The sequence below is a fragment of the Bubalus bubalis genome, chromosome 7 (assembly GCF_019923935.1).
Source record: "Bubalus bubalis isolate 160015118507 breed Murrah chromosome 7, NDDB_SH_1, whole genome shotgun sequence".
Classification (NCBI taxonomy): domain Eukaryota; kingdom Metazoa; phylum Chordata; class Mammalia; order Artiodactyla; family Bovidae; genus Bubalus; species Bubalus bubalis.
Window position 1 is genome coordinate 31,319,410 of NC_059163.1, and position 15,854 is coordinate 31,335,263.

A 15,854-nucleotide genomic window follows, 5' to 3' on the forward strand; every position below is an offset into this window, starting at 1 on the left:
AACAACAAAACTGGGCAGCTTACAGAGAATGCTTGAAATTTCGGAATAAACATTAAACATCTTCAACAACGATTAACTTTATTACAGGACAACTAAAATGTCTTCATGTTAAGCCATATACACCCATTTTATGGAATCGAATGTAAATTTTATATATATTTAAAGCTAAGATAGTGAAAGTGAGAGTTGATCAGTTGTGTCCAACTCTTTGCGACCCCATGGACTGTAACCCACCAGGCTGTCCATGGAATTCTCCAGGCAAGAATACTGGAGTGGGTAGTCATTCCCTTGTCCAGGGGGTTGGTGGCTCAGATGGTAAAGACAGTAGATATGATATTAATGTAGGATTTCAGGCAAGTTCTAAGTCCAATACAATTTCCTCGGCCATTGGATGTATTCTTCAGAAAAGTTTAATATCTATTACCCATGCCTATTACATAACATTGTACTGAGGTTGGCAGACCAATGCAATTAGAGAAGACAAAGAAACATATAACCTGTAAAACCATGGATCATGTATTATTGCTCTCAAACAATCTAATGTTACACCCAGAAAATCAAACTAAAATTTTTACAGAAACATAATAATTCACAGAGGTACCAGAGCACAAAATTAACATATAGAAACCACTAGATGCCACTAGAAACCACTACAGGATGAGACTTTTAAGTTGAGTCTTAAAGGATAAAGAGAAATAAGGCAAGGAAGGGTTAGGAGGAGAGCTATGAAAGGAGCAGAAATGAAGTACAGCTAGGGTGAAGGCACAGAAATATGAAAGAACAGAGCATGTGGAAGAAAACAAAATTGAAGAAAATGCAGTAAGTTTATGATACATATAAGTAAGACCTGTGAGATGAGACAAGGGAAATAGGTAAGGGAGAGATGCTAAGGGCTTTGTTCAAGGAACATGGATTTTACCTTAAAGCCAGCAGATTTTGGTGTGAGGTGTAATGTCACAGATTTGAATTTTAGAGAAGCTGTTCTAGCAGCCTTGTAGAAGATGGATCAGCAGGGACTAAGAACTCAGAGCTCAAGAGCAAGTAAGGTTTACTGCAAAAGCTGAGGAGAGAAATTATGATCAGGGTTGGAACTAGAGCAGTGGGTGCTGTGTGGAGAAGAGGGAGTTGGCTTTGAGAGACTTCTAGAGGTAGAATGTCTGAATTTCACGACTTGATGACCATGTGGATTGAAAGAAGAAAGAGAAAGAATGGAATGTAACTTCTGCGTTTCTAGTTTTGGTAATTATCTGGTTGTTTCTAGATTTGGATGGTGGTATAAACAGTCTTGATGGGAAACACAGCAGGAGCAGTGGACTACAGAAACCCTGTAGAAACGACTGCAGTTATAATAAACTACATTGGTTTTCAAATCAAAGTCCTTTTAAGAGCACTTGGGTCTTGGCTACACTTCTTTAAGGCTGCTAATTTCCATAAGAGGAAGTTTTCATAAATTTTACAGTCATGTGGCTCATCGAGTCAATAGCGGTGACAAAAATGGACCCAAAGTCACATCGCTAAGTGACATTTAGTCACACTATTCTGCAAACCAATCATCTCTCCAAGATCCTATTTTACCTCCTTATAGTGCAATGATGGGTTTCCCAGGTGGCTCAGCCGGTAAAGAATCCACCTGCAGTGTGGGAGACCTGTGTTTGATTGCTGGGTTGGAAAGATACCCTGGAGAAGGGAACGGCTACCCACTCCAGTATTCTGGTCTGGAGAATTCCATGGACTGTATAGTCCATAGGGTCACAGAGTCAGACATGACTGAGTGACCTTCACTTTCACAATGCAAAGATGAATGCGCATATGGAGAAATACTGAAATGTTTTATTAATAACTGAAGGAAAGTAAATTATATTTAACATCATGTTAATATTAAGTATGCTGCTGCTGCTGCTGCGTTGCTTCGGTCGTGTCCGACTCTGTGTGACCCCATAGACGGCAGCCAACCAGGCTTCCCCTCCCTGGGATTCTCCAGGCAAGAACACTGGAGTGGGTTGCCATTTCCTTCTCCAATGCATGGAAGTGAAAAGTGAAAGTGAAGTCGCTCAGTCGTGTCCGACTCTAGCGACCCCATGAACTGCAGCCTACCAGGCTCCTCTGTCCATGGGATTTTCTAGGCAAAAGTACTGGAGTGAGGTGCCATTGCCTTCTCCGATTAAGTTTGCTACATCATACCCAATTCTTGGTAAAGAGGGAATGATTCATATGTAGTACAATAACTTTTATCTTAAATGTGAAACAAAACAGTTGTCATAGAGAAATTTCCCAATGATACCTAAAAGCATTAATATGAGACTTAAAATGACCAACTAACAGAAAGATATTGAAAGGAAAGCTTACTTGAAGTTCAAAATGACTGAAGACCAATAATTCCTAAATAAAGCTATTTTGAACTTCTGTTGTAACAGTTCTTAAGAGTATAAAATTAAGCATAAAATGAATTGCCCATTACGGTGAAAGAAATTACTGAAAGTACTAAAAAGATCTTGTAATAAAACACCATTTAACTAATTTGATGACAAATTTATACAAAAGAATTATGAATTTTTATTCAATCTTCATCTAAAAATAATCAATATGGAAGATAGTATGGAGATTCCTTAAAAAACTAGGAATAAAACCACCATATAACCCAGTAATCCCACTCATAGGTATATACCTTAAGGAAACCAAAATTGAAAAAGACACATGTATCCCATTGTTTTTTGCAACACTATTTACAATAGCTAGAACATGGAAGCAATCTAGATGTCCCATTGACAGATGAATGGATAAAGAAGTGGTATGTATACACAATGGAATATTACTCAGCCATAAAAAGGAATGCATCTGAGTCAGTTCTAATGAGGTGGATGAACCTAGAACCTATTATACAGAGTGAATTGAGTCAAACAGAGAAAGATAAATACTGTATTCTAATACATATATACAGAATCTAGAAACATGGTACTGAAGAATTTATTTACAAGGCAGCAATGGAAAAAATGGAAAAACAGACATAGAAGATAGACCTATGGACATGGGGAGAGGGGCGGAGATGATGAGATGTATGGAAAGAGTAACATGGAAACTTACATTACCATATGTAAAATAGATAGCCCACGGGAATTTGCTGTATGGCTCAGGAAACTCAAACAGGGGCTCTGTATTAATCCAGAGGAGTGGGATGGGGAGGGAGACGAGAGAGAGGTTCAAAAGGGAGGGGATATATGTACATCTATGGCTGATTCATGTTGAGGTTTGACAGAAAACAATAAAATCCTGTAAAGCAATTATCTTTCAATTAAAAAATAAATTAAAAAAATAAAAATAATCAATAAAGTCTTAGGGCCCTTAGATTATCTATGTATCTATATCTGTATCTATTCTCCTTAATGTCATTTGAGATATCAAATAAGCTTCTACTCAAGAGTAATAAAGAGGAAATTCACTTAAGTAATATTTTCTCTGGGTTGAAATCTGTTAAAGGAGTTAAGAAAATTTAACTAGAGGGACTTCCCTGGTGGCCCAGTGGTTAAGACTGCATGCTTCCATGTTGTCAGTTTACCCACCTGAAATATTTTCAGACCTAGTTTTGACAGTTTCTACATTATGTTAAAATTAATTTTTTTTTTTTTCCAAAGACTCCATGCTTCCACTCCTGGGGACATGGGTTCAGTCCCTGGTTGGGGAACTACAATCCCACATGCTGTGCAGTAGGGCCAAAAAATAAATAAATAAAATAAATTTAACCATAAATTTATTTATCCTGATTGCTACCTTTTCTTAGTAATAGCATACTCAAAGAAATATTTTGCTATTTATCCTGATTGTTACCTTTTCTTAGTAATAGCATACTCAAAGATATATTTTGCTAAAATTAAGCCTTATCAGCAGAAAGACTATATCCACCCAATAGCCTTACTCTATTTGACCTGAATCATCTGTGCTAATTAGCTTATTATATGATGCCAGGCACGGAATCTTACTTCTTTGAAGCCTGTTTCCTCAATTGTAAAATTACTTGTTCAGTAATTTTTTTTTTTAAGAGACATCACATACCTGTATCACTCATAACTAATCACAGCACCAATTCTCAAGCAGGGGGCACACTAATATGCCTGGAATGGGGAGAAACAACATGGTTTGAAAAACCCCACTAACAACTCTGATACCAAATGACCTAGATTCTTACCACTCCAAGTGTGGTCCTAGAATATCAACATTGGCATCGCCTGGAAGCGAAATGGGAAAACTTGCCCTCCAATGTTACAACTGAATCAGATTCTGCACTTCAACCAAAACCTAAACCAATCGGTATACGCATTGATGTTTGTGAAGCAGTGAACTGGTGCTTCTAGCTCCAGCATGTCCTAATTCCATGATTTCATAGATAGATTCCTCAAGGGCAATCAATAAATACATTTATCAGTAGAAAGCCCTAAGGAGAAAAGAATAATAAAGATTAGAGTAGAAATCAATAGCAAATAAAACTACTGAGAAAAATCAATGAAACTCAAAGTTGACTCTGAAAAGATGAGTAACACTGACAAATGGATAGACTGCCCAACAGAAAAAGAATTACTAAAATTAGAAATGAAGAGGAGACACTACTATTGACCTCACAGAAACAAAAAGGATTGTCTGGGCAGCTGTATGCCAACATATTAGATAACCTAGATAAAAAGGACAATTTTTAAGAAAGATAAACTACCAAAACTGACTCAAGAAGAAATAGAAAATCTGAATAGAACTATAGTAAGTAAAGATATTAAATTCATAATAAAAAGCACATCCCGTAAAGAAGAGGCCGAAACCAGATTGTTTCACTACTGAAATTTACCAGACATTTAAAGAATTAATGCCAATTCTTCACAAACATTATATGAAATGTCCGGAAGAGGCAAATCTATAGAAACAGGAAGTAGGTTAGTACAGTTGTCAGGAACTGGGAGGAAGGGTGAATAGGGAGTGAATGCTGATGGGTACAGAGTTTCTTTATAGGGCGATGAAAATATTCTGGGATTAGACAGTGGTGATGAAGGCACAACTCTGTGAATATACTAACAACCACTAAACTGTACAGTTTAAAGTGGTAACCCTTAATGATATGTGAGTTATACCTCAATAAAGCTTTAATTTAAAAAAAAAAAACTAAAACTTGAGACATAATAAAATATAGCATATGAATCCTGATTTTTAAACACTGACAAGCAGACTTTGAAAATGGGCTGAATAGTACATACTATTAGGAAATTATTGTTAATTTTGTTAGGTGTGGTACTGAATATTTACAGGTAATAAACCAATGTTTAGAGTTTGCTTTAAAACTTCTAGAAAAATGTGGGGGGTGATAGATGAAATAAGATCAGCATACAGTGATAATAATTGAAGCTGAGTGATGGAAAAGTTAAAGAGTTTTTATGTTACTCTACTTTATATACTTGGAAAATTCCATAATTAAAAATAGCTTCTGCTTTCTCTTGCTTCAGGTCATGGTTTACCTGCTAGCCTCCAGTAATAATTTAGTGCTGTTTTCTTCGCTGAACATAACCAAAAAAACCCCTTTTGATTGCCATTAGCATTGAAATGAATAAGTTTTTCTGGATATTTAGTATTCCAAAGCCACTCACCTGTATACTCGTACTCATTTTTAATCAGGTATTGTGAAATAAAGAGATCAATCAATTTCTCTCTCTCTGTCCCCACTTCCTAATACAGTGTTCTTAAAATCTTAATAATTTCCCAAGTGATAAGAGCCATAAGAGCATCTTTTGATATATTCTGTTTCTTTCTAGTTCCTGAAATAGCTCCACATCAAAGGTAAAAGGAGTATCTTTGTTATTCCTAACAACTTCCTCTCAATCAGAGTTTATGCTGGTGAGGTGAATTTTAGAAAGCCTCCGAAGCACCGGGGTGGGGGTGGGGGTGTTGGGGGTGCTGGTGGCCAGGGGAAACCAGTGGTGCGATAAGTTGGGACTTTCAGCCATCACTTCCCACCTACAAATCCAGGGAGAGGAGAGGGGCGGGAGATTGGAGAGTGCAATCGTAAGAGTAGTAACAGTATTATTTGCTCAGTTGTGTCTCAGTCGTATCTGACTCTTTGCAACCCCACAGACTGTGGCCCACCAGGCTCCTCTGTCCACGGGATTCTCCAGGCAAAAATATTGGAGTAGGTCATCATTCCCTTTTCCAGAGGATCTTCCCGACCCAGGGATTGAACCTGGGTCTCCCGCATTGCAGGCAGATTCTTTACCATCTGAGCTACAGGGAACCAGGTTTTAATCAATGATTAAACCATAATCATTTGAGGCCTACATAATTAGGCTCCTTAAAAACCATAACAGAAGGGTTCAGAGAGCTTCTGAACATACTGAGGTGATGGGAGGGTGATGTGCCCAGAGAAGATATGGAAGTTTTGTGCTGCTATGCATCTCTTTCATCTGGCTGTTCTTGAGTTGTGTTTTCTGTTAGAACCCACCTGTAATCTAGCAAGTAAACTCTTCCTGAGTTGTGTGAACTAGTCTAGCAAATTATAAAACTTGAGGAGGGGGTCATGAAAACCGCTAACTTAGAGCTGGTGGATCAGAGCATGGGTGACAACTTAGGATAATTGAATCATTGAAAGTAAAGTGCTAAAGAAGAAACTATTGGGCATCATTGGAGAGAGAAACTGACTTAGATTTTTGTTCGGTGTGACCACATCTACCAAGGACAATACTGACTCAAGAAGAAATAGAAAATCTGAATAGAACTATAGTAAGTAAAGATATTAATTTCATAATAAAAAGCACATCCCATAAAGAAGAGGCCAAAACCAGATTGATTCACTATTGAACTTTACCAGACATTTAAAGAATTAATGCCAATTCTTCACAAACATTATATGCAATGTCTGGAAGAGGCAAATCTATAGAAACAGGAAGTAGGTTAGTATAGTTGTCAGGAACTGAGAGGAAGGGTGAATAGAAAGTGAATGCTGATGACAACTTAGACTTGTGATCCACATTAAAAGTGAGAGGGCGTCTTGTGGAGCCTGTGTTAACCCCAGGGAGATAGAGTCCGAATTGAAGTGATGTTGGAGAACTGGTGGGTGTGAGAAAAAAAAAACCCGCATTCAGAGTCAGAACACTGTGAGCAATAGAGGAAAACACTGCTTTCTTTTAGGTAACTGTTTCTAATTTTTAAAAGATGTTCATTTCTAATCCAGCTTGTCCAACAGTTCCCTAGGAAATCACACTGATCTCCTCTTCACTGGGCTCCCATAGGACACTATAATGAAGTTTAGTTTCGGCAAGTTTCCCAGGCTTCTTCAAGTACCTTTACCTGAAGAATTCCTTCCACACCACTGAAGAATACCCAGATTATTTCTGGGAACATCTAGAAGTTGGGACAATTGTCAATCTTCTTTGTTTTGATGCAACATAAGAAATTTAGGTGCTAAGTACAAATTCAAGAGCTCCTTGCTCTGCTCAATTTATTCCATAGAAATAATTTAAAGATTAGGGGGCACATTGTGACTTAAAACAGTTAGATCTCTGATCTAGAAGAGTTAGAGCTGTATTTCTCACATCCCCTGAGTGATGCTGGGGAAATTTCTCATGTCTTTTTATCTAACTTGTAAGATACGGAGAGAGGACAATCCTTCTGGGACTTCCTGCACTACTGTAAGTCTTCATGGGTTGTACCAAGACTGCCAGGCCCTGATTGCTCTATTACCCAGGCCATTTCCTGGGGTTTCTTCTGCAACTGATCATTGTGAGAGATGATGAGGCTTTCCTGCTGCTTCCTATAAAAGCATCTGTTCCCCAAACTCAGTGTTCCTCAGCTGCAACACAGAAACACCACGCACACAGCATCTCCCTGATGCTCCCAGGTGCAACTCTGATGCAAGAGGAACTGATACTAATGTGCTGATGCTCAGGCTGCCCACTGTGTCATGGATAATAAAGTCTTTCATTGTATCCTTTACCAGTATCCAAGAAATAGTAATAGGATGGTTTTTTAGTTTGTAAGCAGAGTAAATCCCAACCTTGACAAAATACAGGAATAATCTCTACCCTTAATTTAACTTCCTGGAATACTGTACACTCATGCTCCAAATGAGACAATACCAAAAGCAATATGAAGATAAAAGCATGATAACTGCAGTACAGGATTTGAGGGAGAACCTAAATATGAACTCACAGACAACATGGAAGAAAGTATTCCACGTGGTGGGAATGGGTATGTGAAATGAGGTGAGGGAGATAAGAACACGGTGGGGAGCACTCTTCTTGGTGGGGAGAACTAGAAAACAGGAAGGGTAGAGTTAAATGACAGGTCTGTAACACTAGACCTGCATATCCAGGAAGCAGGCAATGGGAACCCACTGTGGGTTCTGAGCAGGGAAGTCATATGATTAAAACGCTGTTTGAGGATGATTGCATGCATGCTAAGTCACTTGTGTCTGACTCTTTGTGACCCTACGGACTGTAGCCCACCAGCCTCTGTCCATGGGATTTTCCAGGCAAAAATACTGGAGTGGGTTGCCATGCTCTTCTCCAGGGCATCTTCCCAACCCAGGCATCAAACTCGCATCGTTTACATCTCTTGCATTGGTAGGCGGGTTCTTTACCATTAGCGTCACCTGGGAAGCTCCTTAAAAGGATTATGCACAGTAAATTTGAATAATTTGGGGGAGAGGATCAAAATGGCTTAACTTGAAGAATCGTACCTGTTAAGGAAACAGGAGTGAAGAATAACCTAACATGTTCACCCTGTAAGCCTGGAATACTGTGCTAAAAATGGAAATGAAAAACACTGAACAGTTCCAAAACTGTTTTGGAAGTAAGGGGTTAAAAAAAAAAAGGATCCAATGATGTGGAAGCATTCTATAATAATTTTTATCACACAGTTATAAATACAAACTAAAGTTTGGGGTTGGATAATTACTAGCAAAGGGATAATGGGTGCAATGATTAGAAATAAGATGTTTTCATCAGAGGAGATGGTTTAAAGCAAAACAGAAGGATGCAAGATCACTGGCTCAGCCTTTAAAGGGTGCTGGAACAGAACGCAACATACTGGCAATGCTGGAAGAGCTCTTTTGCTTATATCTTGGTAGCAAGAGCTAAAATGGATATATAACAGAGAGGCAGTACAGGAAACTGGACTATCAAACTAAAGTTCACAACTCCTTAGTGGGGTATAAAAAATCGATTTATTATAGTAAGTCCCATATATTAAGGTTATGTTTTTGTTTCACGAAACTTTTGTAGAAATCAATGATGTGTGTGTGGAGTTCTGATGAAAAGTATTTTTGAGAGTCAACTAGGTTTGAACTTTGGTATAGTGGGTGACACAGCTCTGAAACTTGTTTGCTGGCATTTGAACTTTTCCCTTAGCTGTGTAACCCTAAGCAAGTTTCTTTTTTCCTTTCTTTTTTTTTGGCACTTACCATTTTGAGATAATTGTAGCTTCATAAGCAGTTGTAAGACATACTAGAGAGATACTGTGTACACTTAACCTAGTTCTCCCAAAGGTAAGATTTTGCAAAACTAGAGTAACTTATGACCAGGATGTGACATTGAACCGTGTCACAAGGATCCCTCATTTTGACTTTTTATAGCCACAAGCATTTCCCTCCTGCCTCCTACCCTGTTATAACCCATGGCAACTACTAATCTATTTCCATTTCTGTAGTGCTGTCATTTCAAGACTGTTATATAAATGGAATCAAACAATATGTAACTTTTAAAATTGGCTTTATTTTTTTGTTTTCACTCAGCATAATTCTTGAGGGATCCATCCAGGTTATCAATAGTTTGTTCCTTTTTATTGCTGAGTAGTATTACACTGTGAAAGTTTCTTAACTCTGCAGGCCTTACTTCTTTTATCCATTAGATGATAATAGGGTTCTGAAGATTAAACAAGCTCATGTGTGTTAAATATTTAGAAATGCTTAGACTGTACTAAGAATAAAAAATTGTTAGCTTTCAAAAGTATTATGGTCCTCCATAGATAAATTACACAATTGTATTTAATTTAAAATAAGCCTTCAGAGACTGCCCTGGTGGTTCAGTAGTTAAGAATTTGCCTGCCAATGCAGGGGCTGCTGCTGCTAAGTCGCTTCAGTCGTGTCCGACTCTGTGTGACCCCACAGACGGCAGCCCACCAGGCTCCCCCATCCCTGGGATTCTCCAGGCAAGAACACTGGAGTGGGTTGCCATGTCCTTCTTCAATGCATGAAAGGAAAAGTGAAAGTGAAGTTGCTCAGTCGTGTCCAACTCTTCGCGACCCCATGGACTGCAGCCTACCAGGTTCCTCTGTCCATGGGATTTTCCAGGTGAGAGTACTGGAGTGGGGTGCCATTGCCTTCTCCTCCAATGCAGGGCATTTGTGTTCAATTCCTGGTCCAGGAAGATACCACATGCCCCGGAGCAACTAAGCCCATGTGACACAACTACTGACCCCACGTGCCCTAGAGACTGTGCTCCACAAGAGCAGCCACCGCAGTGAGAAACCCAAGCACCGCAAGTAGAAGAGTAGTCCCTGCTCACAGCAACTAGAGAAGTAACACAGCAATAAAGACCTAGTGCAGCCAAAACTAACTAAATGAAAATTAAAAAAAGAAAACCTTCATTGAACATGTGTGTGATACAGTACTGAAGGTGAAGGTGAAGTTGCTCAGTCGTGTCCAACTCTTTGCGACACCATGGACTATAGCCTACCAGGCTCCTCCGTCCATGGGATTTTCCAGGCAAGAGTGCTGGAGTGGATTGCCATTTCCTTCTCCAGGGGATCTTCCCGACCCAGGAAACGAACCCGGGTCTCCTGCATTGCAGGCAGACACTTTACCGTCTGAGCCACTGGGGAAGCCCGATATAGTACTAGATGCTAAAACAAATCTCTTAGATATATTCCTTTCATTTTTCAAGATGGCGGACATCAAATCTTAACTCATGAAATACATCAAGGGACCAGTAAGCCATCTTGATCAGGTATTATTTCACACAAGTAAATTATTTCCCTAATTCAAATAACATCCCAGCCACTCCAGTGCTCAAAGAGATGAGTAATCTGGGTAACTGCAAATATACAGAATCTGTTTAAAAGGTTTGTAATAAGTACAGATAGGAATTCAGTGTTTAGTGAGAACTAAAGAGAGTAAACCATGTGCTTTTATTATTTCATTTAGTCTTCATAATCTTTTAGTGAGTTTCAAAACTTTTCAGCCTGAATTAATAGCACATATGAGATGATATGTAAGATGATTGACCAATGTTGTAAACATGATACAATTCTGTCCTAAGAAGACATTTCATATTCTTCCAGACGTAAGTTATAGACATGTTGACTGTAAAACCAACCATCACTGTAAGAAATCAGTTCACCGGAAAAACCTTCAATCTGGCCAAAATCAAAATAAAACACAAGAAAAATCAAACACCAAAATGAACAGTTAAATCTGTGACCTCCTAGAGTTTGGTATTTTAAAGAGCAGTTTTTCAGGAAAATGGAAGCTAGTGTTAACACTTTGCCTATTAAAAAGCCACCTCTTTTGACACAGCCATAATAACTGATAAGAAATATAATTACAACAGCTCAGCAGTGAAGGGTCTCCTGAAAAGATCTGAGCCTACATACATCAGTAGCTTTCTCCAGGTCTGACTGCAGGCTCCTCTCCTGACCCTGAGCTGCTATGGTTGTTATGTGTGGGTAATACTCCATAGTGAAAGTCAAAGTGTTAGTCACCCGGTTGGGTCCGAGTCTTTGCGGCTGCATGGACGGTAGCCTGCCAGGCTCCTCTGTCCATGGGATTCTCCAGGCAAGAATACTGGAGTGGGTTACCACGCCCTCCTCCAGGGGATCTTCCTGACCCAAGGACTGAACCAGCGTCTCCTGCATTGTAGGCGGATTCTTTACCATCTGAGCCATCACGGAAGCCTGACTCATAAATTCTAGTATTTCATATAACTGAAACGAAACACAAGATGCAGAAAATTCTATACAAAGGCAAGGATGTCTCCTTTGCTCTTGCCAAAAAAATAGCATACCTTTCCACATTCCAGGGATGTGTGAGCTATGCAAATAGAACTCAAGATTCTGCTGGTAACTGCTCCAGCAGCTTTGTAAGCTATCTTTACCAACCTCTGAGCCTTGGTGTACAGATCACCTTTCACACAATGTTATGACTGTATCTTGAACTTTGAAAATATATTTTCAATACATTCAATTGCCAAAGTTTTGCTGTTTCTTGAGAAAAGAACTATGAAAAAGCATTCTCTGTTGACAATTGAGTATAACTGGATTGCAGACTGTTCTTACATTACTTCTTCCTGAATTAGGAATATGACCGTCTGACTGTTCAATGACTATTTGTATTTACAGTTTCCAGAATTTGCCATTACAATAGGAACAATCCTTGCTGTATACTTTTTTAAAATAACTCTGCTCTCTCTGCTGGAACTGTTGAAAGAAAATATATAGAGTGGATCTATTGCTCATCAGCTTTATTTTTTAAACGTACCACTTATTTTGTTGGAATTGTCAAAGACTGTATTTAGAACTCATAATGCTTTTGTTTAATGTTTACAACAGTAAATAGTTTGAATTCAATAAAACAAAACAAAACAAAACAAAAAACTCAACAGAGTTAACAAGTAAAGCCATTTTCCTTCCTTGAATCTGATTTTCTTTTTTAAGCTGTATTGCAATAAGACTTTCCTGTAAATAGGTTCTTGGCTAACATTACCATATTCCACTTTACTGGTAGGGATCATCAAAGTAATACAACTCACATCTTCTTACATGCACCCTTATATTCATAGCAGCATTATTCACAATAGCCAAGAAATGGAAGCAACCTAAGTGTCCAACAACAGAGCAATGAATAAATAAGATGTGGTACATATATACAATGGAATATTACTAAGCCATAAAACAGAATGAAATAATGTTCTTTGCAGCTATTAAAAAAAAGCACAAAATAATGCTATTTGCTATTTGGTTTCAACTAGAGATCATCACACTAAGTCAATCAGAAAAACAAATACCATGTGACATCACTTATTATTTGTGGAACCTAAAATATGACACAAAGTAACCTATTTATGAAACAGAAACAGAATCAGGGACACTGAAAACAAACTGGTGGTTGCCAAAGGGGAGGGCCCTGGTGGAGGGATGGAGTGGGCATCTGGGATCAGCAGATGCAAACTGGCACGCATAGAATGGATAAACAACAAGGTCCTCCTGTATAGCACGGGAAACTATATTCAGATTCCTGTGACAAACCATAATTGAAAAGAATATGAAAAAGGATGTGTATATATATATATATACCCATATATATGTATGGACTTCCCTGGTGGCTCAGATGGTAAAGCATCTGCCTACAACACGGGAGACCCGGGTTCGATCCCTGGGTCAGGAAGATCCCCTGGAGAAGGAAATGGCAACCCACTCCAGTGTTCTTGCCTGGAGAATCCCATGGATGGAGGAGCCTGGTGGGCTACAGTCCATGGGGTCACAAAGAGTCTGACGCGACTTGAGAGACTTCACTTTCACTTTCACTTTATATGTATAACTGAGTCACTTTGCCGTACAGCAGTAATTAATACAATATAGTTCAGTTATACTTAAAAAAAAATTCATATCTTGTTTTTTTTTTCCCTTTCTGATTTCCCCTCTAATGATTCACAAAAATTTCATCAAAAAAGAAATGAAAAAGAGGAGGCTGACTCCCACAGTAGGCTTGATTCTTACAGCAGTAATTCATATCTAAGAAACAGAATTTTGCCAGGACTAAGTCATAGAGAAGAAGTCTATTAAGAAGGACACAGATTTGTTGGCCTTTATGTATGAAGTCTATTAAAGGAATCAAAACCTTAAACCTGTTTAGTGTCTGGTAAATAATAATCATAAGCAAAATGGCAGCTAACATAGCAGACACTACTCACTGAATGAATCAACACGGCTCTTTTTTTCCTTGTCTAGAAACTCTCAGGACTAGATAATACTGATCTGTTTTTTTCTTTAGAATACATATAGCTAACCAAGACAGAATAAAAAGATAGTTTGATTCTAGGAAATGGCATGAAACTCAGGATAACTGACTCATTGAAAGTAAAGTGCTGAAGAAGAAACTATTGGGCATCATTGGAGAGAGAAACTGACTTATATTTTTGTTCCGTGTGACCAAATCTATCAAGGACAATACTGTCCCAAACTGATATGAGTACCAAGAATTTTAAGACGGGGTCTGCTCTCAAGGATTTTACACTTTAGCTATGAATGTAAACACACAAGAAGGAGAGAACAAGTAAAAAACCTTAAGCTTCAGGTTCTGCAGGACTTGAGTTTATGGAAAAATGAACTGTGTCAAAGCGGTCAGGGAGTGCTTCCATAGGGTTCTCATGAAGAGACTGGGGGTGCGGAGCTGGGGGCAGGGAGAAGGGGAGTGAATGTTCTGGTTGGGATGTCATGGGAACAAGGCAGAAGGGGAGGCTGAGTGCAGCTCATGCAGTCAGTGGAAAGGCCAGTGTGAGCAGAGCGGTGGGTGGTCGTGTGCTAAGAGAATGTACACTGAAGCTGGGGGGCTTTCAGTTGCCCAGCCAAAGTGGGAGGAAGTAAAATGATACAGTGAAGTGGAGCCAGACTTCAATTTTTCTTATAAAAAGTGCAAATCACCTTGAGCTCCTTAAAGTAAGGTACCGATTATGGAAGAAATAATTACTGGTTTGGGAGCCTCCATGCATTAAAATGTATATGCTACTTGTCAAAGAAATTCCACCAGAAAGGAATGCTATAAGATGACTAAGCTCAAGGTGCTTACTGTGATGGAAATCTACAAATCAGAGCAACATTCCAGACCAAATACTTGATGTTCCAGGGGTCTGTTTATTTTTAAACTGTTTGTGGAATTCATAGATATATATATATATACATATATATATATTCATATATATATATACACACACACACACACACACACATACACACACACACGTATATATACATTTTTAAATGAATGATATAAAACCATTTACATTTTCCTAAGAAACAAATGAAAAAACAGACAGAAAAAACTGATACAATCTTGAAATAAAGTCCCCTTTGAACATGTCATTTAACAAATATCCTGAAGGAACAGCATAAACATATATTAATGCCACTTTACTTGGAACCATAAAGATTTTAAATGCAAGACTCTGAAAATCCTACTCCTGTATGAAGCACCTGCATGGACAATCTGGCAAACATGCTTACTGCTCCAGCTACTGTCAATGGGAAATAAAACCTAAAGTGGACACTTCCTCTTATGGAAAACGATCAAAAGGTGGTTAGAAAATTAAAAGAAAGAAAAAGAAAGAAAGAAAAAAAAAAAAGCTGAAAGATGCTGGTGTGGCACGCACCTTCTGTATCATCGCGCATTTGCTCCACCAAATCTGTCAAATCCTCCCAAGAGTCTTTGCAAACGGCAAAAAGAAAGGAAAAGAAAGATAAAATGTCATGCAAGCCAAGAAAGAAAAGTGTTATCAAAAACAAGGTATCAAAAGGGGTAACTGAAAGGGGGATTCCTAGAACTCTTTGGGCGTAACCAGGAGATTAGCAGTGAAAAGTGCTGGGAACGTACCCAAGGAGCCATGCGACACTAACCAAGCAGATAAATCAACTATGACTGTTAAACATGTCTCAAAGCTAAGATTAACAATTTCAAAGCTTCTCATCAGAGGAGAAAAAGATGTACATCCCATAAAAAGTAACAGATTTTTTTTCCCACCAAAAATCAAGATTTGCATTCTAAGTGTGCATACCATTGACCTCATTTAATATTTATTTTGACCTTCCGTGAAGCTAAAACGCATGTGGAGTGTGTTTTAGAC

General features: G+C 38.5%; 1 protein-coding gene across 19 annotated transcripts in view; it reads right to left on the minus strand.

Annotated features, from left to right (window-relative positions):
• RUFY3 (RUN and FYVE domain containing 3) overlaps window positions 1-15,854 on the minus strand; it is a 95,254-nt gene that overhangs the window by 40,138 nt on the left and 39,262 nt on the right. For 14 of the 19 annotated variants that reach the window (XM_025289939.3, XM_044945804.2, XM_025289941.3 and 11 more), the window contains exon 2: window positions 15,384-15,437. The exons of the other annotated variants lie outside the window; for them this stretch is intronic. In XM_025289939.3, the coding sequence (XP_025145724.1) occupies window positions 15,384-15,437 (54 nt within the window). The remainder of the gene's footprint in view (window positions 1-15,383; window positions 15,438-15,854) is intronic. 19 annotated transcript variants of the gene reach the window in all.